Here is a 26844-nt window from a genome sequence, read left to right as displayed (position 1 = left end):
CAGGATTATGGCCACTAGGACAGTTTTAAAGAGGTTTTCTTGGCCGCATCTCAATTCTTCTTTGGATAGAGAGATTGTGTTCGGCCCCTCTGCTGCAGAGGTGATCAAAATGTGTGATGAAAGGGGCAAGCTGATCTAGGGAATCTCTATGATTTTTCAGCCCTCCTGTTCCAAATTGTTCAAGGGATTTTCTTTTTCCACATACAATTTTGGCAAAAAACAGAATAAACAGTCTAAGCAGAATTCAGGTAAACAGAGGTTTAAGAAGAACTGGCAAGGAGGTTCCAAAAAACAATTTTCAAACCTCCCAAAACCCAGGACCCTCCAACAAGTCTGAATGTCTATTCAAGAGACCTTGTGACCCCCTCCCACTTTGGCCCTCTTTCTCTTTCAGAAAGTCTGAATCTCAATTTTTTCTTTGGCAACAGATTGTTTCAGATAAATAGGTTCTAAAAATAATTACAGTTCAAACAAAAGGGGGATGAAATTTATCCTTTTCAGGGGGTCATTCCTCATCCTGTTGATCAGAGTGTTTTGTTTCCTGCTGTCCTTCATCACATGCTGTCCCAAGGAGTGATAGAACCAGTTCCTCCTTTGTAACCAAAAGAACTCAAGGTAGTCCCAAAGACTCAGCAAGATGAACATTAACCATATGCTGGGTAAAAAAGATCATTGTTTAATGCACAAATACATAACATTTAACAACACGTTAAGCGCTTTCATTCCTATGGAATAGGAATTCATCAGATCGTGAACTAATTAGGGAAAATCCTTTAAATAATTGAAAAAAAAACATATCACGACACAATTCAACAAATTCCAACTATTAATAAATATTAAAACCATAGAAAAGAAATATTAATAAATATTCAAATACACACCTAAGGATAAATGTGAAAGATTGTTATAATTAATATAAATGTTAAAACCACCATTTACAATTTGGAGGTTCACAATTTTAATACACTGCTGATAGCATATAATTTAACCCAGGGAATGAATTAGCTTCCAGCCATAGTGACCATAATAATTCCCTATATTCAAGCCTTTGTTCCCAAGCTGCACCTCAGACATTGGGAATAACTTGTTCAAGCTCAAAGAACATAAACATCTTATTATCTCCACAATGTAACTAGTGTTTATAAAGGGCATTATTGTCATTTAAAGTTTTCAGATCATAATAATGGTCATAGATGCATTTCTTTAAACCCTTTCTGTCTTTCCCACATAGAAAAATTGACAAAAATCACAATAGGTGAAGTACACCACTCTAGCAGTATTACAATCACATTTATGATATAGCTTAAATTTAAAATCAATACTTTTTAACTTCATATTGTGACCTACATGGATATATTTATACTGTGGACAAGCTCCGCATGTTAACATACCTCTTAACATTTGCTCAGAAGTTGCAGGGGTGTTAAATGTTGTGGTGGATTCAAATTTTTCTTTTAAATTAATTCAAACTTTTCTTCTAAATGAAAGTGTCTTTTATAAACAAAATGCAGCCCTGCACCTAATATTGTGCAAATGGAGTCATCACAAGAAATGACTTTCCAGTTAGTAGACATTATTTGCTTAATAATTTTACTGCAGGGCCCATATTTAATAACCATGGTTTGTTCAAAATGTGTAGGTTCTCTGTAGAGTCACTTGTACTTGGGAACCTTGCCCTAGTAATGGATAAAACGTGTCACCCCACTTTTTACAAACCTTGTCCTTGATATCATAAAGTAATTTCAATAGGTAATCTCTTTCAACAAACATCTCAATTATTTTTTTCATTTCATTATGAACCATTTGGCTTTGACAAGGTTCTTTTTCTGCACTAGTGGGTGATTACTAGCTAAATGCAAAAAGGCATTGGAATAGGTAGGTTTTCTGTACAACAAAGAAGTAAAACTTTTCTAATGCTTATCCTTCACTAATGTGATATCTAAATACATGGTCTCTTCATTAGACAAAGAATAAGTACGTTTTAAAATATCAGTGGTTATATTCAAAAAAGTAATGACATTTTCAGTCACTGACATACTACCTCTCCATACAAAAAATATATCTTCCAAGAAACAAAAATAAGTAACTATAGGGTGCATAATGTCTGAAACAAAATCAACATTCTTTTCCCAATACTAAAGAACTGTAATGGCATAAAGGGGGGGAACATAGCCCCCATTACTACTCTAGATATTTGTTTGAAATATTCAACTTCATACTATAAAAAGTTATTAAAGAGAACAACTTCCATGCAATCAGCCAAAATGTTAACCTGTCTTTTAGAAATCTCAGTAAATGTTTTACAAGCCTCCCTGAACCACTCTAAACCTCTTGAGTATGGTATATTAGAAAAAGGATCAGTATAACATCTACTGTGACAAATAACCCTTGATCTTGATAAAACTCTCGCTCCATGAGTCTAAGAAAATCTCAAGAGTCATGTAAGATGTATGTGCAATTAACAAAAACTTTTAAAAAGCCCATCAATACAGACTGCTAGTGAATGAGTTTTAGAACCTGCTGCAGAAAGAATAGAGTGCAGAGGTGGATCTCTCAAATTCTTATGGACCTCAGGGATGCAAAAGATAGCTGGAACTACCAGATGGCCCACCTTCAAAAACTTATATATGTGGTATAGTCAATGGCACCCTGGTCAAAAAGGTCCATCAATAGCAAGTCTATCTTGTAATGGGCAATACTGATCTCATTCTTGGAAATTCTACCATACTGGCAGTCATTGCTGAGTAAATTACACATTCTGGCCATATAATCAATACAATCCATAAGCACCACTCCCCTCCCTTATCAGGCTTCATAATTCTTACCTCACAGTTATTAACAAACTTCTTCATGACTGAAATTTCAACCTTATTTAAATTGCACGTGTCCTTAAAACATTTCTGCTGGAACAATAATTTAAAATCCTTCTTACAGTACCTTTCATACATATGGACTGTGGGATAGAGGGGAGGGGGGGATTATACGTGCTTGCTCTCTTAAACTGTTTGTCTTGCCCATGCACATTAAATGAGTCACGGAACAAGACCTTAAAATTTAAATTCCTTGTGAACATTATACAAATCAAACAACAGATCAGCAATATCATATTTAAATTTGTGAACAAAAGTAAAGCCCTTCATAAATAAATTAAAATGTTTTTGGTTGAGCTGTACTTGACTGTAATTAAAAATCTTGAAATTTTTATTGCTCAATAATATAGGTTTATCAGAAAATTCAGGTGGAACACTCAGAGCACTCGACTCATCGTCAGGGTCAAAAATTAAATCAAATGATGCTGTGGTAAAAGTCAATCTATTGCTTGTATCTCTTGAGCTGACACTTGCTGTTGTAATGATTTCTCAAAGGCTGATAAAAATATTCCCGATCCTAGTGGTTCCCTTTTTGAATATGCATCCTTTGGGCTAATCTCTCAGAATGTCACAGAGGCGGATACTTGGCCAGATCTAAAAAATTCACATGATCGGACTCACCATGTTCCAAGTCATATACCAATTCAAATGCATCAGTCTATGAGATAATATTACCTCAGTCTACATAATAATTTTAATGACCAAAAGCTTGTTGTGTGACTTTTTAATGGGGGGTATTGGATAAATGTTGCCTTTGACATACACCAACTTGTCTCTAACCAAAGTTTTACTTTTAATCTCTCTACTTTTCTATAAATGTTGATTAACTTTGTTAAATATAGCACTATAGTCATTCCATATTTAGACAACTTGCTTATCTTTGCAAAATGTCAGGAATCTCTGTCTTGGGTGAGAGATCTTTTGCATAATCTGGGATTCAACAGTACACTCAAAAGTCTTTCTTGACTCCCTCACACAGCACTGTGTTCCTAGAATGTCTACTATGCACTTTGGTTCAAAGAGATTTTTCTCAGCAGGGAAGCAACAGAATTATTTATTTATCATTTGTTAACTGGGAAAGTCCGACTTGGAACGAAGCCAATTTTCAGCGGAGGCCCGGGGAGAAATGCTCCAGATGCATGTCTTTATAAGATTCAGATCTTTATTTAGATCTATTTCTAATTTTTTTTCACTCAAACTTCAGTCATTGCAAAGGAATACCTCAGGATTTTGGGTCTTATGGCATCTATGATTCTCATGATACCCCTGGCAAGACTCCACATGAGAAATATATGGTGGTATCTGAAATATCTTTGGTCCCAGCATCAACACCCTTTATCTTTTCAGATCCCAGTACTGGGGTTTGTCAGAACAGAAATCACTTGGTGGAGACAACAGATATCCTTAAATCAAGGTCTCCTTTCTCCCTCCCTGCTCCAAAGCAGTCAGTCACCACAGATGTTTCTGATTTTGCTTGGGGACTAGTTCAAGAGAGATAAAAGTGAAGGGGTTGTGGGAAACCAAGGACAGATGCAAGAACATTAATATCAAGCAGATGCTTACTCTGATCAAGGCACTCCATTCTCTAAACCATCTTTGGTCCCTGGAACCTCTTCAAGTAGTTACAGATAATACCACAGTTATGTAGTACATCAACAAGCAAGGGGGAACCAGGTCATACCTTGTTTGCAGACTAGCCATGTTAGCTTGTGATATAGCTTCACAGCACAGTCTCACTCTGCAGGCATCCTACATTCTATCACAGTAAAACTGTGTGGCAGACAAACTGAGCAGGACCAGGACAGACCCTCAAGAATAAAAACTAAATCTGCGGGTCTTCCAAGATTTGATTCATCTGTGTGGCATTCCTCAAGCAGACATCTTTGCCTCCTCTCTGAACAATCAACTGGCAAAATTCTGTTCCAGGACTCCATGCAAGAAGGCCTGGAAGACAGATGCCTTTTCTTTTCTTTGGACAGGAATGTTCCTGTATGCCTTTCCACTTTTTTCACTAATATCCATGTTTCTTCTGAAAATTCAGAAGGAATCCCCCAAGATCATTGTGGTGATTCCCTTCTAGCGCAGGCAACCATAGTTCTCAATTCTTTTGGAAATGGCCAGGATCAATCACCACAAGCTTCCTCACAGAATGGCTCTACTCACCCAAAAACAGGGGTATTTGATACACCCCAACGTCAATCATCTTCAGTTGACTGCCTGGATGATAGAGTATTAATTCCTTCTAGGCACCTATTTACTGAGGATGTGCAGCAGGTACTTATGGAGGCAAGACAGCCTGGTACTAGGAAATCATATGTCAGAAAATGGAAAAGGTTTTCTTTTTGGTGCCATTAATATAACCAGCACGCATTCAGGGCTAGTTGTTTTCTGATTTTACATATTTGTGTGAGTTACTATCCTATGGCCTTTTTTATTCCTCTGTCAAGGTTCATTTGTGGGTCATTTCATCATGTCTGCCCATGGATCCTCCTTGTTTAAGGCAGTCATGTGTCAAAATGTTCTTGAAAGGGGTTTTGCATAAAAGGCCTCCCACAAAACCAGTGGCCGCTCCTTGGGATTTTAATTTTGTATTAGACAAACTAACACATACTCCATTTGAACCAACTAATCTGGCGGACTTGATGTTTTTAACATGGAAAATAGTTTTATTGATTGTTCTGATCTCTGCAAGAAGGGTATCTGAATTGCAGTCTCTTATGATGAGTCAACCCTACCTCATTTTCCACAAGTGCAGGGTTTCTTTGAGAACTAATCCTTCTTTTATGTCTAAAGTAGTCAAAATTTACTTAATGTCAAACTATCCATCTCTCCATTTTCTTTCCTGAACCTAAAAATGAGTGTCCACAGACAACTCAGGTATTATCTTAGACAACCATTTGGAAATAGACAGAATTAAATATTTCAGATCATTGGATAACTTACTCATTTCTTGTGAAGGTAAGAAGAAGGGACACCTGGTGTCAGAACAGACTATTTCCAAATGGTTGTCTAAGGCTTATTCCTTTTGTTATACTAACCATGACATATCTATTCCAGGCAAGGTCAAGGCCCACTCTGCATGGACCTTGGCTTCCTCTATGGCTTTTTGGAAAGGCTTGGATTCTAGAAGCTGTTGCTTGGTCCTCTGTACGTACTTTTACAAAGCACTAAAAGTTGAAGTCCTTCTCTAGGTCTAGATTATGCTTTGCTAGAACCATTTCCAGGGGCCCCTGGACCCTTCTCATTCCACCTCCCAAATATAGTTAGCTATGGTAATCTACCCATGTAGCTAAAGCTACTGCAGCAGTGATCAATATGAAGAGCATAGTACAGTTGTGTAAGTTTAATTTACCATAACAGTAGATGTTTGAATGCTCACTGCTGCAGTAGCTGCTCCCTCCCTCCACCCTACCCTTGTTTTATGGTGTGTTTTTTATGCCAGGGTGTGGACTTTTATACTTTGTTTTTCCTAGCCTTGTCCTTTCATTGATCAGCCTCCATCTGTCTGCTATCAGGAAAGCTGTGAAGGGCTTTGTGCCCAAACTTTTTTTTATTCAACTCAGCTAGAGGCACTTGACAGTTTCTGAACATGGAAGGCGCCCTGAAGCTTAGGAAGCTAGCCAGCTGTTATATTCTTGACAGAATATAACCCGCATAGCTAAGGTTACTGCAGAAGTGATTGTTCAAACAACTACTGTTATAGTAAGTTCAACTTACATAACTGTACTTTGTATAACTAAAGATGTAACAAATCCTTCCCAAGTAAATTATGGAGAGGATCATTATGGAATTAATAAATGAGAACATAGGTTATCTGTAAATTCTTGACCCAGGCCACTTTGGTTTTGTCAAGGGTAGATCCTGTCTTCCTAACCTGATCAACTTCCTCAAGAAGGTCAATGAAGTAATGGACGAGGGCAAAGCAGTACACACTGTACAGCTAGACAGTGGAAAGGAATTCAACACCATTTCACAAACAGATATTGTTGATAAATTGTCCTACTTAAATGCTAATCCCTATGTAACTCATAGGATAGTAAACTGGCACACAGACAGAACCCATGAAATTAGAGTGGGCAGCTCTACCTTTTCCTAAAGGCCTGTCTCTAATAGTGTACCCCAGGTTTCCGTCCTTGGGCCACTCCTCTTTCGTATTTACTTCTCAGAGGTCAAAGCTAATGTAAAGGGTTTGTTGCTGACCAAGTTTGCAAATGACTGTAAACTTGGTGCCAACATAAATTCTTCTTAGGACACCAAAGTTGTCCAAGAGGGCCTTTCCAAAACAAGTATCTGGTGTCATAACCGTAGACTAAAAATAAATGCCAAAAAATGTATAATAGTCTTGTTTTGAAGGGAGGACAACACCTTCAGATACCACATCAACAGCACACCTCTGAAAGTTAACTTGATAGTTAGGGACCTGGGAATGTATATGGACAACAAACTGTCCTTTGATCACGATGTATCCATGTATCCATTATTGTAAGGAAGTCCTTTTTCAACATGCAGCTAAGTGAGTAATAAGGGTATGGCATCTAGGTCCAGAGATATGATCATTCCATTGTATTTGGCACTTATTAGGCTGACACTGAGTATAATGCCCTCTTCAGTATGTACCTGTCCAAACTCTTAACACAACTTGAATGACCATAACACTTCCTTACCAAGAAAATCAAGGGCCTAAATCATAAAACAACTACACTGACCATCTCAAAGCCTTATCCATAGTCTCAGTATCATATAGACTATTGAGGGGTAATCTCTGCCTCATGTACATAGACTCATTATACCCTATTTTGTGTGATCTACTGCACATCCAAAGAACATTTTGATAGGACTAAGAAGTGAAGAATTTGTGAATAGATAATAAAGTTGAAGTTTATTTGTCAGCCATTATGATGTAATAATTTGATGTTTTATAGACATCTGCATTATGTACACAAAAGGCTACTATTTATGGAGGCTCCCTGCTGTAATTCTGAGGACTGCAATTTCATCCATCAAAAGTATGGTACTATGGGGGAATGCACCCTAAAACCAAAGGATGCTGTATCGAGATACAAGACTATGGAGATGTAGATCACTCACCATTTTTATTACCCCACTACATATCCCCACAAAACAATTTAAAAGTATAGCAAAGAATTTCATAATTTGTTCTGTTAATGTTGAAATCAAAGTACAGTTGTTTGTAACTGCAGGACTTGAAATGCAGAGTCTCACAGCTGTAAGAGGGAGCCATTTATATGTTGCAAGTTCTGTTAAATCTATTCAGAAAGCTCAAGTATCCAAAAAGGGCAATCATTATACAGACAAAATGAAAACGCAGTAACATAGCTGCAGGCCATTTAACTCATTTATTCCAATGGAGCTCAGGAAGTTTGCACTGTAACTTCCAATGGGCGGAGCCTAAGCCGTTTGGCAGAATCAGATTATGTCCTCACATTTCAACCAAATGTTCATATCTCTAAAACCATAGGGGATATGAAAGAAGTATAAATGGCTAACTCTTCAGCACAAACAATTTTTATAGTGGTAGTATTCTTTAGGTTCTAGGTCTTAAACTAAATTTTATAAGTCACAGTAAACACAGTAACTATTACTTTAGTAATATATTGTGAACAACTTACAGTGTCTCAGCAACCACTTAGGTTATACACATACTGTCAGCAGCATTTTATTCATCTAGCTGAGAGCTTTTCATATGAGGTTAAGGAGTTCTGTCTGTGCTACTTGGTTGTTGAGATGTTTAGAAAAATGTGAAAATGATATCTATATAAACTGATATCATAAAAACAACAGTTAATATCTATTCACCTGCAGTCAACAGAGGTCAAATATTAATGCATTTGAGTTTGCCATTGTGTCTGCTTTAAGATTAAATATTTTAAAACCTTGTACATGGCATGGTTTTGGAATAATTATTGATGTAAATATGAACAAGCAATATATGACGCCTAGTCGCATCAGAAGGAGGTAACTGCAGATGCACCTGGAGGCATTACTCAGATGATTTAAAGTGGCTGAATTCTGTAGGGATGAACTTTAGTGGCAGATAAGGACTGCTTATCCCACTTCATCTGCCAGGTCACATTAATTGTTGAAGTTGCATAAACTATAAAAGCAATACATTGCTTCTTTTTTCTGTGATCCCATTAAAGTTGCCTTATGTCTGTATTGTGTGCTTCTAAATTATTAACTTGTTCTGCACCTATAAACTGTCTGAAAAGGCTGTCCAAATCATCTGCCAGCCTCTCCAAGAAATATAATTTCCTTCAATTTCTTCTGAGACAGACGTATTGTATCTGAATTTGTGCCTTCCTGTTTTCACTCTGATTTTTTCCCCTTATTTGTTCCTTTTTTATTAAAAAAAATATGAATCTGGACAGGTCGTGTTCATTTGATGCACATGCAATCTTCTGTCATTGTGTCTCCTCCCAGTGCTTTAGCGAGCAATTCCTGCACCCTGTGCCATTCTCTGATCTGGAGCCACACACCCTCAACTTTTTCAGTTGAGGAGAAAATAAAGAAATGCTCTCATAAGCATAAGAAAAACAACTTTTCTTTTCTTTTCTTTTTAGACTGTAGAAAGCAGTTTACATTTGTAAATATGTATATGTTTTTAGCATATCTTTGTATCTGGATGTATGTTTTGTTCATTTCTTATGTGATTTTATTCACCCAAGCTGTGCCTGCAAATGGTCCACTGAGATCAGTGTACTACCCCGGTAAACAAATATAAGTAAATAAATCAATAGCAGAAAGCACTAAAGTGCTTCAGTACTGACAACAAATGCAATAGTGGCACTCATTTCTGAATGCAAGTAATGCACTAAATTCAGATAATCGTGTCCTCAAACATTTTGCACCCAGGGTTTGCCACACCCCAGCTATGCCTCTGTCTACTCCATTTTTCTATCTTTCTTCAGGACTACAGATCTGAAACACCTCTTTCTTTGTTTATATGGCTTTTGAGATAGGTCAGTCACCATTTTATTACCCCACTTTGACCTGTCCCCACTTCGATGTTGTTATGAGAACAAGATCTTTATCACTGCAGATGGTACTCCTGATGGGTCCTTAACAAAAATCAGCACAGAAGGATAATCATATATTATTTTCTCTTGGTGGTGTTTCTTTCTATGGACTGAATTTAAGCTGTCTTGTTTTATAACCATTCACTCAGTCTTGCCAAATCTCTTATTGTCTCTCTTCTAAACCATCTAAACTGTTGTTTGTATCAAACATGTTTTGTGTCATCCGCAAAATAAATAAAAAAAAAATTCCTTACAGATCCTAAATCTACTTTGGGATACAGCTCGTTACTGTCTTTTCATCTGTGTGGACTCAGTTTGCTATGACCATCCTAATCCTATTGTATAGCTAATGTTTTATCCATGCTACCATCCCAGGTCCCAATCCATCAACTTTATGTGGTTTGTTCACTTACCTTAACTGTGTTATACTGTTAGGTCTCAAATATGTAAGGTAATTTGTTCATTCACCTTGGCTGTGTTATAGTTAGTTCCCCACTATCTAAGTAAGTCACATACACAAGTTGTCTCTGATCTAATATTCTGGCGAACCCATCAATAAATTCTACTTCATTTCTTTGGTATTTCCTTTCTGTCATAAACTCATATTGTCTTAGGTTCTGTACCCTATTGGCTTCCAGCCATTTAAAAACAAACCTTGTATTCATCAGTGACTCCATGACTTTCCCTGTAAGTGAGATCAAACTGATATATCATTAGTCTCCGGTCTCTGTCTGTTTCCTCCTCTTGTAAATGGAACATGTTGGCTGTTGTCTTGGTCTTGAAACTCCTTATCTCTATATATAATTGGTTAAAATTTTATTCAGTGATACCACTGCTTGCCCCTTCCATCTTCTAATAAATCTAGGATGAATCCTCTCAGAGCCCATAACCTTCTTCATCTTTTTTCACAGTTCTTTCAAGACAGTTTCATCTATGAAAGGACTGGATTCATCTCCTTTATTCTTGGCACTTCCACTAGATAATAAGTCCAAATAACGCCAAAAGCAACAAAAATATTCCTCAGCACCAGAAGGAATAATACAGCAGAAGCAATAATACGTCCTTTATTTAGACTGCAGCTCACCAACAAATAATAAAAGCAGCATACAAAATGTGTAACTTGAATATGAATTAAGCGCTTTCATCCACCATCATGTGGACTTCTTCAGAATCAATTAATCAATTATAACAGCACTATTTATACCCATTTTGGCGCCAATTCAAATTGATTTTTTAAAAAGACAAATGTAATAAATCATATAATACATCGTTTTTTAAAAAACTCTTGTACACAGCAATATGTATATTAAACTAAAATACTTAGCTAAAATACTTGGTTAAAATCTACATTCTATGCTTCCTATAGTTTACGTCTTGTGCATAACGTCTACAATATAAAATCTGAATACTACACAACATTATTATATGCATTTCATTTCATAATTTTCATATAATTCTCCCTGTGCCTAGGGTCTAAAATAAATGGGGTCTGTTAACTAATAATAAGTAAGGAGTATATATTATAGTTATATTCATAATATTAAATATATAATTTTAAAAATTTTTAAAAAGTTATTTATAAAATATAATGATAAATATCACTATAAACACAATACTATCAAACAATATGGTTCTAACTACTTCCTAAAACCATATGTCATGCAATTTGTTTAACATAGTGATACTGAAATTCATACCATAGCTTAAAAAATACAACTATTTATTACCCATAATACTTACAGAATTATAGCAATATAAGCATTAAAAATATAATATTTACAATGAATAATCTTTATCCATTATTAATTTATAAAAATGGTTTTAATGAAATGTAATCATTGCATCCAGGAAAATTTGATGCATCCGTTAATATTTGCCACTTGGCCTCCCTCTCAATTAATAATGCTTTCATGTTACCCCCTCTCATATTCATCGTAACCGTCTCCAATATGGCAAATCTAAAATAATGTGTATTGTCTGTATTGTATATATGCCTAACTAGAGCATTAGTATTGTCTCCCTTCTTTATGGCATATAAATGCTCATATATCCTTTTCTTTAACATACGTTCTGTTTTCCCTATGTAAAAACATGAGCATATGCCACATTTCGCCATATATACTACATTCCTTGTATTACAATTGCCTCTTTTAAACATTATTTTAGTTCTATTTATATTTTCCAAAACTAGTCCATCCCCTCCGTATATAACCGGACAGTATACACATCTACCGCATTTTCGCGTGCCCCCTTATTGTAAGGTTATCTCTTTCACTCTTTGAGGTCTTTCCAGTATATGTTTTAAATTCAAACCCATTTTGTACACAAATCTTGGAGCATCACCTACTATTTCCTTCAAATTATGGTCCATAGTAAAAATATTCCAATATTTTGTCAATATGTCCTTTATATGTGTAATTTGAGGTGAATATTCCATAATACATGCTCTTTTATAATCCTTCCCTTCCTCTATTACTACCTCTTTCTTCATTGGCCTACCCAATACGGGTGTATATTTCTTCCCCCATTACTTTATAACATAACTTTTTACTTCCTTAATTAAGCAAGGAGAGTATCCTCTGTTCAAAAATAACCTGCTAATAAATTCAATTTCTTCCAACATAACTCTATAATTTGATGTTATTCGCGCCGCTCGAATGCACTGTCCTTTAAAAATACTTTTTTTTTTGTTTTAAACAGATGATTACTTGTAAATTCCAAATAGTTATTGGAGAAGGTATTTTTTCTATATATACGTGATTCAAAGCCATTCTTGTTACTAGATATATATGTATCCAGGTATGACAGTCCTTTATCATTAAAATTATATGTAAATTTCAGAAACTGACTGGTATTATTTAGATACTGTATAAATTCATCAATCATCTCTACTTGTCCATCCCATAGAATAAAAATGTCGTCAAGGAATCTAGAATAAAATCTAATATATTTAAAATACTGACTCTTGAAGACTTTTTCCATTTCCCAATCTAGCATCACTAAATTAGCATATATTGGGGCGCATGCTGTTCCCATGGCGACTCCTTATGTTTGTCTATAAAACTCCCCTTCAAAAAATATATAATTATAATCTAATATGATGCTCATTAACTTTAATAGCTTTAAATTAATTAAAGCTGATTTTTCCTCATAAGAAGAAACTGCAGCCAAAACATTTATCATAATTTCACATTTAGAATAAATTTTAACATATGATCCTGACAACTAAAAATTCTAAAAATCACAGTTGTAGAAGCATACACTTTTTTCCTATATTTATTAATGACCTTCCCATCCTTGTCAGAAAGAGTACAATTGGAATTAACCAAATGTTTAGCAGCAGTAGGATTAACTAAAGCTATAACTGATATGTCAGATTGGGAATGAGTATATAAAAACTTAAAGACTGAGGAACTTTATACTTTCTATCTGCTTTTTTTAGGGGCAACAAGCTGACTATTAGGAAAATTGCAGTCAGTGGCATACATGTCCTCCAGACCTCACAGAACTGGAGGGTGGGTAAAGGTTCTGGAAATTCCTTCTGTAATAACTGATAGTATTTTCTGATGGAATAAGAAGCCTCAGTGTTCTCCCAATGAAAACAGTGGCACACTCTGGAAATAGTCTAAGATAAAGATACCCCCCCCCCCCATGGGGATAATCAGAAATTGAGCTGTCCTCTGAATCTGAACCAGAAAACTGAGGAGAAAACCCTGTATCTGTCCCTTCATCTTCTTGCCCAGATTTGGAATCTTGAATCTCTTCAGGAAAGAAGTATTCTTTCTTTTACCAGAAACTATCTTTTAAGAAGGATCAATAGCCTGAATTAAACCCTGAGCCAAACCCAATAAACTACTCCTGTCTAAGAATTTTGAGGAGGAGTACATAAATGTTTGGTTTTCTGCTTCTTTTTTTGATATGAAAAATGGAGGTAATAGTGTTATTAATGGCATCATCAGCTTCCCCAGAGATGTGCACAACATTCTGACCAAACAGAGAAGTCTTCCCTGTTTCCTCTCCCAGGACCAACAAGAATGGCTCTCCCTTTCCCAATGAGGGTACCTCAATATCTGTAGAGTACTTGGCTAACCCCTGGTCCATAGTAGCTGCAGATGCTATACCAGCGGCATACTGGGTAAAAGATGAGTGGTCTGAGAAACAAGCTATGGCCACCGCAGAGTCTCACACCTGTGGCTGGGGCAAATTGCTAGCCTACTATAGTGACAAAGGCTAATTCCTTAACCTTTTTCTTTTCATGTCTGGAAGAAGGACTGACAATGGGACTGACAGTCTGCTCTATGGTCAAGCCAAAAATAGGGCTTATTTTCTGAGGAAAACAAGCAGCAAATGCTTATAACAATTTAAAATCTTTAAAAGTCACTTTTTCACACAAAACACTGTAAAAATCACTTTAAAACACTTTGTCAGTCTCAAAAGGTAAAATAAATATAATATTTCAACAGAAAAATGTTTTTCAATTATTTTCAACAACTTTTAAACTGAAAGTGCACTCCAATTTAAAAGTACAGTTAAGTCTCATAACTTTCCTAAACAGGAGAATGCTATAAAGCAAACATTTTTTAATGTCAAAGGACTTTTCTCAAAGGGAAGTTAACTGCCCAGCAAAGGAACAGCACAAACTGACTGTCAATCCTGAAAAGCACTCAGAGGAGCAATCTTTTTAACAGTAGGAAAACTCCAAACTGCTTGGCACCCAAATCTGTCTTTTCAGTCTGCTCAGATCAAACTACTGATGGTTTGAGCACTGAGCTCTTCAGACATGTCCTGCCTTTGAAGACAGGGCTCCTCCACAGGCTTTAGAGGTTCAATGGTCATTTTTGTGCTGTTCTATATAGTCAATATGATATACATTTGTAATTTCCCTCTCAACTACTCCAGCATAAATATGAAAAGATATGATAACATGAATCTCCCTGTATTTTTATTTACTTATGCTTTTATATGTGGATGAAGAAAGATAATGAAATGAAAAAGAAATGGATGAGATAAAACTACTGCTTGTATTATCCACTGTACAGTACCAGTAATGTATATTTCAACACTTTTTGGGGGTCCATATCACATGAGCGAATAGGAAAAACCGCGAATGCTCACAATCTCGAAAGTACCGGACCTCGAAGTGCTTTTTCTGAGATCGTGGTACAGTGAAGAATGGAATAATTGCCCTTTCCTCACTGTAGTGCAATCCCGGAGTTGGAATATATACTTAGCGGGGGGTGTGGGGTGCGCAGCCCCCCACAATAGGAAGTTCGAGGTCCGGTACTTTTGACATTGTGAGCGTTTGCGGTTTTTCCTATTTGCTCATATGATATAGACCCCTTTTTTGTGGGATTCACAATCACCTTGCATGGATAACTGCACACCCATGGTATAGATCGCTTTAAGAAAGGCATACTGTGTTTTAAACAAATAAAAAACAAAAGAGTTAAAAACATACATTGTAGTAATGTTTAGCTGTGTGTTGACTCCGTTTGCTGTTGGATTGTTTGCATTATAGTAAGTCTAGTGTTACAGCATGAATGTCAACTTTCCAGCTCATGTTTGAAAGAAAAAAACATTGACCTTCTGAACACAAAACCACAAAAAAATCACAAACCCTCCCCTACAGAAGGAGTTTGATTCCACACCACCATAGTTAAATATATCAACTCTGAAGTTGTATCATCTTGTTAAAAAGCTTACATTTAAATAATACAGATCCTTAAGAAACAATTTAATTTAGAACTATCATTTTAGCAAATAAGAAGTTGGACTGAAAGGTAGTGATATAGTAACAGTGCGTTACAAATATTATTTGTCATTACAGTTATGTGGTACAGGTAAACAGGCATTCTGTTTTAACCAAAAAAAAACTGTTTAAACGATGATCATTTAAATGGACTGCTATATTGTGCATTTACCAAGTATGAATGACTAACAATTTGTATTTCCTTAATCTGTTAGAATGAATATGCATTTTCCAAAACCAGTAAGTATAGTATATGTTCATTAAAAGTTATGCTGAATGTTTCTTTTTCCTGATGTCAAAAAATAGCATTTAACTATTTTGAAGTAAAGATATGATAATGCTTTCAAATGATTTGTGTTCACAAGGCTCTGCAAACTGTAATATAAAGCAACTATGTAAATAGTTTATATTCTGGTTAGTAACAATTCATACTTACATGCTTCGATTGCTGTGTGCTGGGCATTTTACATGTGAGATGAATGCCCTGTAGTTTCATTGGCTGTTTCTCTTAACTGTTATCTCAGATTATGTTTCTCACCAAGCCTGATTAAAAACTGTCAAGTAAGCTATGGAACAAATGCCACTATTAATTAAAAAAGTTACTAACCATTATTTTTGCCACTCAAGCATAAATATATTTATTTACAATGGGTCAGCTTTTTTTGTTACAGCAGTTGTCTGACCATCAGTATCATTTGGTTGCTTTATCACACATATTTACAGAATGCAGAGCATCACACTTAATCATACATATACATACAAATATGTGAGACATAACTATACATTTATAGACTTTCAGATGTACAATGAATATGTGTGTGTGTGTGTGTGTGTGTGTGTGTGTGTGTGTGTGTGTGTGTGTGTGTGTCTGTGTGTGTGTGTCTGTGTGTGTGTGTGTGTGTGTGTGTGTGTGTGTGTGTGTGTGTGTGTGTGTGTGTGTGTGTGTGTAATCAGGTATACTGAGTACACAGGTACACTAGATGTCCAGTACCTACAAAGCATATCATGTGAAAGGTTGTTACTGCAGTTCAGGACATGCTGATAGAAGAAGAAGCCAACCAGCACAGGGCATGAAGGCATGTCTTCCAGGCACATGCTTCCAGATAACAATGCTGCTATTATAAAGTGTAGAAACATTGTTTTACATCTGTCTCTGTCTTTCTGTTTCTGTCTTAATGGTTATAGTTTCACTGGCCAAATGTTTCTTTAGTGGGAATATGAATCAGGTTAGTGTTTTTGTTGATTCACACTTCATTGAACATGCAAGCTCAGCCTTAATGTGAGACTGTCAAGCAATGGAATATAGGGAGTTTTCTGTTTTCCCCACTGTTTTGCTATCACAGAGTTGGTATATATAATAGTAGAGGGTGCAATTTTGACTGAAAGTACAGTCTCTGACTTTCTGCCAACAATTCAGGTGCTGATGTAAATTATGTTTGAGTGTTAATAATACACTCATGTTAATATATAGTAATTCATTCATTCTAAGCACCTACTTTATCTAGTTCAGAGTCACTGAGAGCCAGAAGCAAGCAATAGGTATAAGGCAGGGGGGTCTATATTACATTGACGAAAGCCAACAATATCGAATCTGATATTGTCGACATAACAGCGAACGCTGAGAATATCGAACTTGTAAATGGAAATCTCCATAAGGGGAGATATCCGTTTACTGCAATGTAGTGCGGTCTCGGAGTTGGTATATTTAAGTAGTGGGGTGGTGCAGGGGGGCTTTCCCCCCTCCCGCCTACACTCTTTAGTTTTTCTTTTTTTTTTTTGAATTTATTTTTATGAGCATTCGATGTTTTAATAGTTCGATCAATAAAGGTCGACCTTTAGTAATTCGAACTATTAAACTTACAGTGTTCTAATATAGACCCTAAGGCAGGAACCAGTCCAAGATGAAATGGTAATCCACTGTAATATGTACACAATGGTACACACAAACACACATACACGTATATGCTAAATGCATTCATACCTAGAGGCAATTTTAGGCAATAACAGTTCAGTATAAGTTCACCTGCTTACAGGTATGTATGGATTGCTCAAGCATGTTTACCCAATGTTGTTGCCTGTTAAACTTTATAACAATATATGTGGGCTCATATCCTTTATTTTGTGAAGTAGTTGAAGACTACAGGCTCTCAGAAAGAAAGAGGAGAACATTGTTTTTATGTGTTAACAGATCACTGTTACTCCAAGATGATATGGCCACAGGCTGAGAGTAATAGAGGAAGAGAGTGTAGAGTTACAGAGGAGCCTGGCCACTGCAAAAATATTTTTCCTGGGTTCAGGCTGTTAAGCAGTGAGACATTTCCTTGCGAGTACATTTGGCTGGGGACACATGGCTGAAGAGAAATTCAACTGTAGAGAGATATGGCTGTCATAAATTCACTGTGGGCACAAAGTATGCAGCACCATGCCCACAGTTTCAGCGATCTGGTGCTTAGAGCCAGGGACATAGAGAGTTATGGTTGCTGTACACTACATGCTTATGTAACTACAACATGTACAAGTGAACTACTGCATGGAGAACATCCTGCTCACTGCTGTACTCATAGTTATACTTCAGTATGTGTTTTAGGCAATGGTTCACACACACACACACACACACACACACACACACACACACACACACCATTAATAAAGGCATTGCCCACTGTGCACTGCATTTTCAATGCCACTGACATGCCCGATGATGATGATGCCTGCCATATGCCTACTGATTTAGGTGCCTCGGAAGCCATGGATACTTTTTTCCCCATGTGCACTGGGTTATTGAAGCAGATGGCATGGTTTTGCATGTTTCTTTGTGTCCACAGTAAATTTGTGCATAACTGAAAAAGGATTTTAACATTATCCTAAAATGAGAGTCAGTGTACAACGCATGAACAGACAGCTAGTGGGTACAGAGTACTACAGTGCTCCTTCTGCACTTTTTGTAACAATCACCATGTGGTGGTATTTAATTTGTTTTAAGCATAATGGGGCTGCATTCAGAAACTCTGCTGATCAGTTCAGCATTAGTCTGCACTGTGCTGCTACAGCTGGGCCTAGTCCTAAGCTGTGACTCAAAAAGATGGGTCCAAATGCAATCGATATAAATAAATTAATAAATTATAAATAATAGTGAGCTTTTGTAGGCAGTGACAAGCCATAAGGAAGCTTATCATAGCCCTTCCTCTATAACTGAGCTGCTGCTTCAATAATTTGACCCAATTAAGTAATTCTATAAATAAATAAAATCATTTAGCAAAATGTAGCCACACAGAGAACCTATAAGCAAAAGTCTGCTGAGATATATAACATGTACTCCCAAAATGTTGCTATCTAATGGAAATCATTGAGTCAGGCATGTGGATCTATATTCAACATTAGGTTTCTGAAATACATGCCTTGGCCAAATTGTAGAGTCAGCACAAACAGCTTATGCTAAGCTGCAGGCTGTTTACTGTAAACTGAATTCTGCGGACTGAAGTTCTCCATTTAAAATTGTCTCCACATAGTGGTCGGTTCTCTTTTTCAGTTACTGGCTGGTGTGCCTTTTGTGTGGAGACTGCATGTCCTACCAGTTTCTATGCAGGTTTTTACTAGGTGTTCCAGTTTCCTCCCACATCACAAAGACAGGCCAGTTGATGATTTTGTTATCTTCTGAATTGTATTAGGTGCCTGTGTGGTGTTACTGTGTTGGTCCTGCAATGCAATGGTGTGTCTCTCTCAGGACATGTTCCCTGCCTTATAGTTGTTTACTGCTAGGGCAGGATATAGTTCACCCTGAATTTGTATCAGATAAAGTGATGGCATAAAATTAATGAATAGATTCTCCCATTTTAAGTTGTTGTCAGCTGAAACTATTCATTATGTCTAGGCACAAAACTTTCTGAACCTCCCCACAGTTTCTTTTTCGCATTCTAGCATGTATGGGGTATTTTGTTTACTTAAAAAATGAGTAACAATTAAGATAACTTATACCTTTGTTGTTGTAAGGTCAACTTTAAACTGACTGTGGTATCTTTTACTGATTTATTCAAAACAAAAATAATGCTTATTTGTGTTTTATCCTAACAGCCAAAGCCACTTCAAAAACCTACACTTTTCCCTAATAATGAAGGTAAGAAAGTTATGTTGCATACTCCAAATTGTGGATTTCACTACCTAATAACACCAAACTTCAGAGGGATGATTAGTAATAGACTATCAGTATGAAACTTTGCCAGTATTTATTTTCTTACTGAGTTCTTTGTGAATTATTTATTGGCCATTATTGCATGCAAAGCTATGTGATCCACTTCAAAGTGCAACAAGTAAGAATGTTGTAGAAACAATAAGAATACTTATAATAGATAAAATAAATAAAATAAAATAATTAAAGCACAAGTTACTTACAGGGACTCTGTCAAGGACTCTAGGAGATATTCGTGAACAAATGAGTAACTATGGCTTCCTGACATGTGATTGGTATAATGGTTAAGGCATTTACCTTACAATCACAAGGTACAGTGTTTAATTTTTACATGGGGTAATTGGCTAGGCTTAAAATGGCCCACAAGGGCAATTACATTAGTACTAATCGATGAAAATGAATGATACATATTTCTCAGTTAGAATGATGCATAATTCAGATGGAATTGCAAATTAATACCACACGAGGTTGTAGAGGTATTGTGTATGACCTGAGGGAGTGATGTAACATACAAATGTAAACCTTTACTGCTGAGCTAACAAAAAATTATACTCCAAGTGAAATGCTGGCCAAATAACATTACCATTAAGTGGAGGCAGATATTATGGGTTAAAAGTACGTCTGATACTAAATATTGATATATATATATTTATGTACGTTCACTATGGTTTGTTAGTTTTGTAGTAAATGATTTCTTATTGCATTCCTGGTAGTGTAAAAATTCACTAAGTATTTACAAATTAAAGAAAAGCTGAATATATTAAGTATTTTCTGACAGGAAGTTCACATCTTAAAACAAAAATGTAATTTTACAATATTAACTTTAATTATTAAAACAAAAACTATGTTTGCCACTGAGCAAATATTGCTGCCAATACGGGACTTCATCTGGTAAATAACCTGCGGTACTGCACCATGTACTCAGCTTGCATCATCTGCAGACAATAATACACAGTATTACGTTCATACTGAATGGAGTCATACGGCATTTACTGCCTGAGTTCCAGACTGTCTTCTGGCAAAAGGGAAGTATATTAGCCTAAAGGTCACTCAGTTGAGTATTTCTTGACCACCCCCAAATATAACAACGCAATATCTGTAGTGGAAACCACAGTATTCAAATGAAAACTGTTTCATCAAAAGTAGAACTGCATGGAAAAATTGTGATTGATATGTTTTTTGGAAATATTTTTTTAGGGAGCAAACCGTTTACATCTCATGCAGATACTACATATTCTGTACCCCCAAACTTGATATAGTTGGGTCTGAAACCACTGCACCTTGATGAAAGGTCAAAGCTCAACCATTACCTCATTTGATGAAAATACATTTTGGCTGGATGTATACATCTGAGCACTTGGTTGCCACATTTCTGACCAAATACTTTTGTAGTGATCTTGGACTAGGTTACACAAGGGAGTGGGACACACCTGAATATGGAGGGTCTGGAAGTGAAACTGATTTTCTCAGACATATCTGACTAAAAATCATTCCACTGGTACATGTTCTACTGGTTGCAAGTGATCCACCCCTCATCAAATGTATTTTTTTTAACACTCTGATATACCACTATTCAATTTCAAGCTTTTCTTAATGAAAAGCTATGGCATAAGACACTGTGTCTAAATAGCATTCATAGAGTCTCACTTTGGGAAATAGTCCAGTTAAAACAGCCTTCCTGACCAAAGAATAATTTTAGAATAAAGTAAACAGCAATGGATATCTGAACTCACCCCATACAGGGCACACTGCTTCCCCTGGTGCTTTCTAACTTATAGATAATTAGTTCCAAAGTTCTTCATCTCTGATAATAAGGATAGTTCAACTGTTAAGAAGTCATGGAGTAATCCAGCATACTCAAGGACATTCCAGCTCTGAGCATCTCATCATCTCAGGATAAATATGTAACTTGGCAACCTAATACTGTGTTATACAAGACCTAGTCCCCATAAAATAAAACATAGCTTTGCATTAAATCCACTTTGTTGAAGTGAGGCTCTATGAATTTTATTTTGATACAATGAAAAATTAAGAAAATTTTAACTGGACGGTAAGGTTCCATTCCTGGAAGCTTTCCCTTTTGCATAATTTTCCTTTAGGACATTTCTTACTAATTTTACAGGGAAATTATTAATTTAACAACATTAGTGCTACTATATATTTTGGAAGCAAATGGAAAGCACATGTACCAGGAAAGATTTTACAGCTAGGGCCAAACTCTACCATATAGAAAAGAACACCAGAAAGATGTGCTATTATTTAATGTAAGTGAGACATCTTCTTGAAAGAAAAACAACCTTCTACTCCATCTTAGCATACTAAAATACAGCCTTTTACTCTTTGACGCCCAGCACCACAGGCAGAGGGCCTCTACACCCCTGGAAGGTTGTTAATATCACAACAGCTCATATCCTAGAGGGCATTATTGTGCTTAGAGAATGAGCTCTCTGTTAAATTGACTTGTATTTTTATTACATATAGATTTTTTTTTTATATTTTTGATGTAAAATAGTATCTCTGCCTAACGTTTCAAACTTGATATAGTATATGATATATTTGTTGGAGGATGTATTTTATGTGCAAAATATAAGTTATGTAAGTATTTAATGTTTACACACACACACACACACACACACACACACACACACACACACACACACACACACACACACACACACACATATTCATAAGCATAGAGAGCAAACAGACCCACAGATGCATATATCTATAAATATACTCACTGTGTGTGTATATGTGTGTGTGTGCTCAAAAACAAAGGCTCACACACACACATATACATAATTAGAAGCACACATTCTGCACATAACATCCACTTGGTTGAGTGATAACACCCACAAATGTTGTCTTGTGAACAAATGAGTGGGGGGGAGAATGCAAACCATAGCAAGTTTCAGTCCCAACCACCTTTTGACTGTTTCTGATTTTCCTGCATACTACTGATTTTTTCTGGTAACTCACTGTGGATTAAAGTCAGCCAATAATGCCAGATATGAAGAGTTTCTCTTACTTTACAAACAATCTTTGCTAATGGACTGCTTATTGCAGACATTTATTTCATGCATTCAAGCACACACTCACATGCACATTCACACTTTTATTTTTTATTTTACTTAGTAATTTTAATTTTATAATACTAAACAGCAAAGTGAAAACTCCAGCAAAGCTAGAACTTCCACTGAGTGACCTCCCAAACCTCTTGCATCAGAAGCACATGGGATATATGCAAATTATGCAAGAGGTTTGGGAGGTCACTCAGTGGAAGTTCTAGCTTTGCTGGAGTTTTCATTTTGTTTTTACTGATTGTTTTTTTCAATGACCTTCTCACTCATTGTTTTAGTTTGTTGTTTGGGATATTTTTGCAGTGAACCTATTGATAATGGACATCAGCTGGGTATAACAGCCCTGTGTTTCTATTGCTTAGTCAAACACTCTGCTTGTGCTGTGCTGATGAGGTCATAACAAGGCCGAAATATGCATATCCACAGCTAGTGGGGTTTGGCTTTATTGGCCTGAAATTGTCCATTAATACAATGAAACAAGTCATGGGCATTCAGAATTGCCAATTAGCTGAAACACCTGATGTTCATAAGGATCATTTGCATATATCCCATGTGCCTCTGATGCAAGAGGTTTAGGAGGTCATTCAGTGGAACTATACTAAGTGAAGAAAAATGGCAGAGCAAGATATATTGTTATTGAGAAATAAATATGAAGATACAAGAATAATGATTATACCTAATGAACTTCTGTGTTAGTCTGACAGAGGATAAATGGAGATCACCTGCATGTAAAGGTGGATAATAAAAAAATGGAGAATTAAGTAACACTAGGGATTATAAATAGTAAAGATCATGTTAAAAACGTATGGCTGTCAAAACTGATAAATCTTGCAGCTCTCATGAAACCCCACCAAAAGTACAGTATAAGTGCTCTGCTATCCATTCACAAACTGTTTAACAGAAGAACTCATTCACTCCCTGGAAATGAAATTTATGGAGGACAAAACTAACATGACCATGAAAACTGGACTCCTGGATCAGTTGGTGGTGAAGCCTAAATAAAGAAAATATACTTTTACAATGCTGGCTGCCAGAGGTGGGATAACATTTTAGTCACTGAAAAGTTCAAGAAACCTGCCTTTATTATTTAATATGTCTATGGAAAAAAAGGCCCTTGAAAACTAAAAAAGGAGTATTAATTCAAGAAATGATCCAGCTAAGTACAGACCCATTCATTTGACTTCAGCTTTGTGGAAGGTTATAAAGAAGATTTTAAGAAAAGATTAGTTGTTGTTGTATCTTTCGGCTTTTCCCGGTTACAGGTCGCCACAGCGGAACTCCGGTTCGCTAATGATTGGCAGTAGATTTTTACATACCGACTTGCCAGGCCTGATGCACAACCTTCAAAGAAGGTACGCCCATTCACGCATGTCTCCACACAGAAGACACTTTAGCTGAGAATCGAACAGGACAACGTCTTACTGTGAGGCGACAACGCTACCGCAGCACCACCAGTACAAATTTAATTTAAAATGATTTTCCAGGTTGATGACAGCATATGACAGCATTGTTTTACAAATAACAGATTATTTAAGACTAATTTAATTCAGTTTTATGACTGGATAACAAGTTATATATGGTAACCAGACCCTTTGGGAAATATTATTCTTCATAATCATAATGCACAGTAAAGATACCTTGGCTTAATACTTGATGTCTTATCCTTCACTGTGAAATTCTAAAAAAAAAAAAAAAAAAAATGGCAGTTAGGTTTTTTTTTTTGTTGTTGTCTTTTTTTTGTTTTGTTTTTTTGTTTGTTTTTTTCAATATAAATGAATTTATAATACTTTGCAAAAGACTGATGTGGAGAAGGATGCCAGTAGGATTGGCTATACTGGATATGTTATCTTGTGTGCTGCTTGTAAATGGTATTGCTAGCAAATACATAACTATTAACTACATCCTTAGGTCCAACTGGAATATTTCAGTGCAGAGGCTTTCTTCATTACAATGATTTAAATTCCCTTTGTCTCTTACAAGGAATCAAACCTTGGGTGAACTTATTGCCATAACCAGTTGTGGCAAAACTTAGAATATGACAGCAGATAAAGGTTAACAACTAGACCCAAGCATTCTTTATTTGATGTAATAGATGTAACTACCTTATTTTTGCCATTCATTCTGACATATGTCATGCCAGTGATAATAGTAATCATTTTTGTGATTTTTTTATTATGTGTTACTATAGTAGTTACATTCTTAAGTTGTCTGGACATATGTACATGACTGCTACACAATCTGTCATTTTATGTAAAAATTAAAGAATATGTTAATAGTATGAATGAACATTGTGTAGTATGATTATTTCCCAAACCTACATGTGTCTTATATAAATTCACAGCGGTAGTTAGAAAATGCTCAGTTTTAGGCTTAATGAGCTGGTAAATAAAGAATACATGTTGGTAATTCGATTAATTATTCTGTTCCTTTGTTACCTATAAGGTAAATGACCTTTGAAACTCAAAGCTGTTTTTAGGATTTTAAAATTATATGCTCAGTGTGACAGAGTAAGTGATGAGCCTGGGAAGCGCACTGTTTATTATATTATACTTATAGTACAGTATCTGCTATTTGTGTGCAAGATGGCTGTGCCTTTACCAGAGGGTGTGCCTCGGGTGGATGAAGGCAAGTGAACAAGAAAAAATGAAATACAGTGTTAAATCTGAAGCAGGCAGACACATCAGACAGAGACAGCTCTATAGGCCAATTAAAAAGGAGTAGCTCCCTCTAGGGCTATATCATGGTAACTACATCCTGAGGTAGGCAGTGTCCTGGTGTCTGGGTCTAAAGAGAAAGTTCTGAAAAAGAGTGTCTAGGGAGCTATACATGAAGGATGAAGGCAGTCTGTAACCAGAAGCCAGGAAAATGATAGGAGATGTTGTCCTATAAAAGAGAAATTATTAGATTTACCACACTTGTGTGATAAAATGTGCTGGAAAGAAAACACTAATACCTGTAAGTACTGTAAAATTAAATTGGTCGACTAAAACGAGACCAAAATGAACTTTCCAGCACTGACCCTGCTGTGCAGTATTGACTGGATTTCCTTCTTTTTTTTCATTTAAATAACCCTCTACTAAAATTGCAAAGTTTATTGCAAGGATTGTTTTTACTGTTGCTATTGCAGCACACAGCTAGATCAGTTAAAGATCAATGCAATGTGTATTACTCTACTTAAAACTCTCATATTTTCATGACATTTATCTATTGTAATTATCTGGACTGGGATTTTGGTGACCAATTCTTGTTAAGTTTTTATTTCTATTCATTTTTTATAAGTTGCAGTGTCTGTTTTACTGGTTTGTCACAGTTTCATTAGGAAACCTTCTTACACAATACTTCCAGCCAGGGTCAACAGTTCATCAGTATAGAAACCTGAATAAAGTGCACAATGCTCAAGTGGTTTTCATACTTTACTAACATGTGCAGCAACAGTTAATGCAATAGACTCAACATACCTATGACATTAGAAAACTATCCACACATGCACTGATATGCTCATCCCAACCACACTCCTACCTATATCAGTCTATTCCAGGTGGTGAGAAAGCAACCAAAAGTGCCTCCTCGTGCTTCATAATTAATGTTATTTTATTTATTTGCATTTGTTTACCAGGAAAGTCCGACTGAGTTGGAAAGAACTTTTCAACAGAGGCCCATGGTATAAAGCTTCAAAAAAAGCAGCAACAAGTATACAGTACGCATTAAAACCAATACACATATGAAAGTACAGTATAGTACAATAGAACACATATAGATGCAAAACACATAGAGAAAATAGAACATTGTATAAGGCTTATTCATAAGGTAAAAACATGCTGACATATTGTGCAATAGTAGAACAGCACTTTTAGGAGACATAAATCAGCATATGATGTATACTAATAGAGCATTTCAGATTCTGAAAGCATTCAAAAGAGCA

General features: G+C 36.1%; 1 protein-coding gene across 8 annotated transcripts in view; it reads left to right on the top strand.

Annotated features, from left to right (window-relative positions):
- BLNK (B cell linker) overlaps window positions 1-26844 on the top strand; it is a 964832-nt gene that overhangs the window by 832691 nt on the left and 105297 nt on the right. For all 8 annotated transcript variants that reach the window (XM_044056709.1, XM_044056708.1, XM_044056707.1 and 5 more), the window contains 2 exons: window positions 15872-15896; window positions 19728-19770. In XM_044056709.1, the coding sequence (XP_043912644.1) occupies window positions 15872-15896; window positions 19728-19770 (68 nt within the window). The remainder of the gene's footprint in view (window positions 1-15871; window positions 15897-19727; window positions 19771-26844) is intronic.

This window comes from Protopterus annectens, chromosome 14.part0 (assembly GCF_019279795.1).
Source record: "Protopterus annectens isolate FY-2018-M chromosome 14.part0, PAN1.0, whole genome shotgun sequence".
Taxonomy (NCBI): Eukaryota; Metazoa; Chordata; order Ceratodontiformes; family Protopteridae; genus Protopterus; species Protopterus annectens.
The sequence above is the reverse complement of the archived record's forward strand: the minus strand, read 5'-3'. Positions and strand labels throughout refer to the sequence as shown.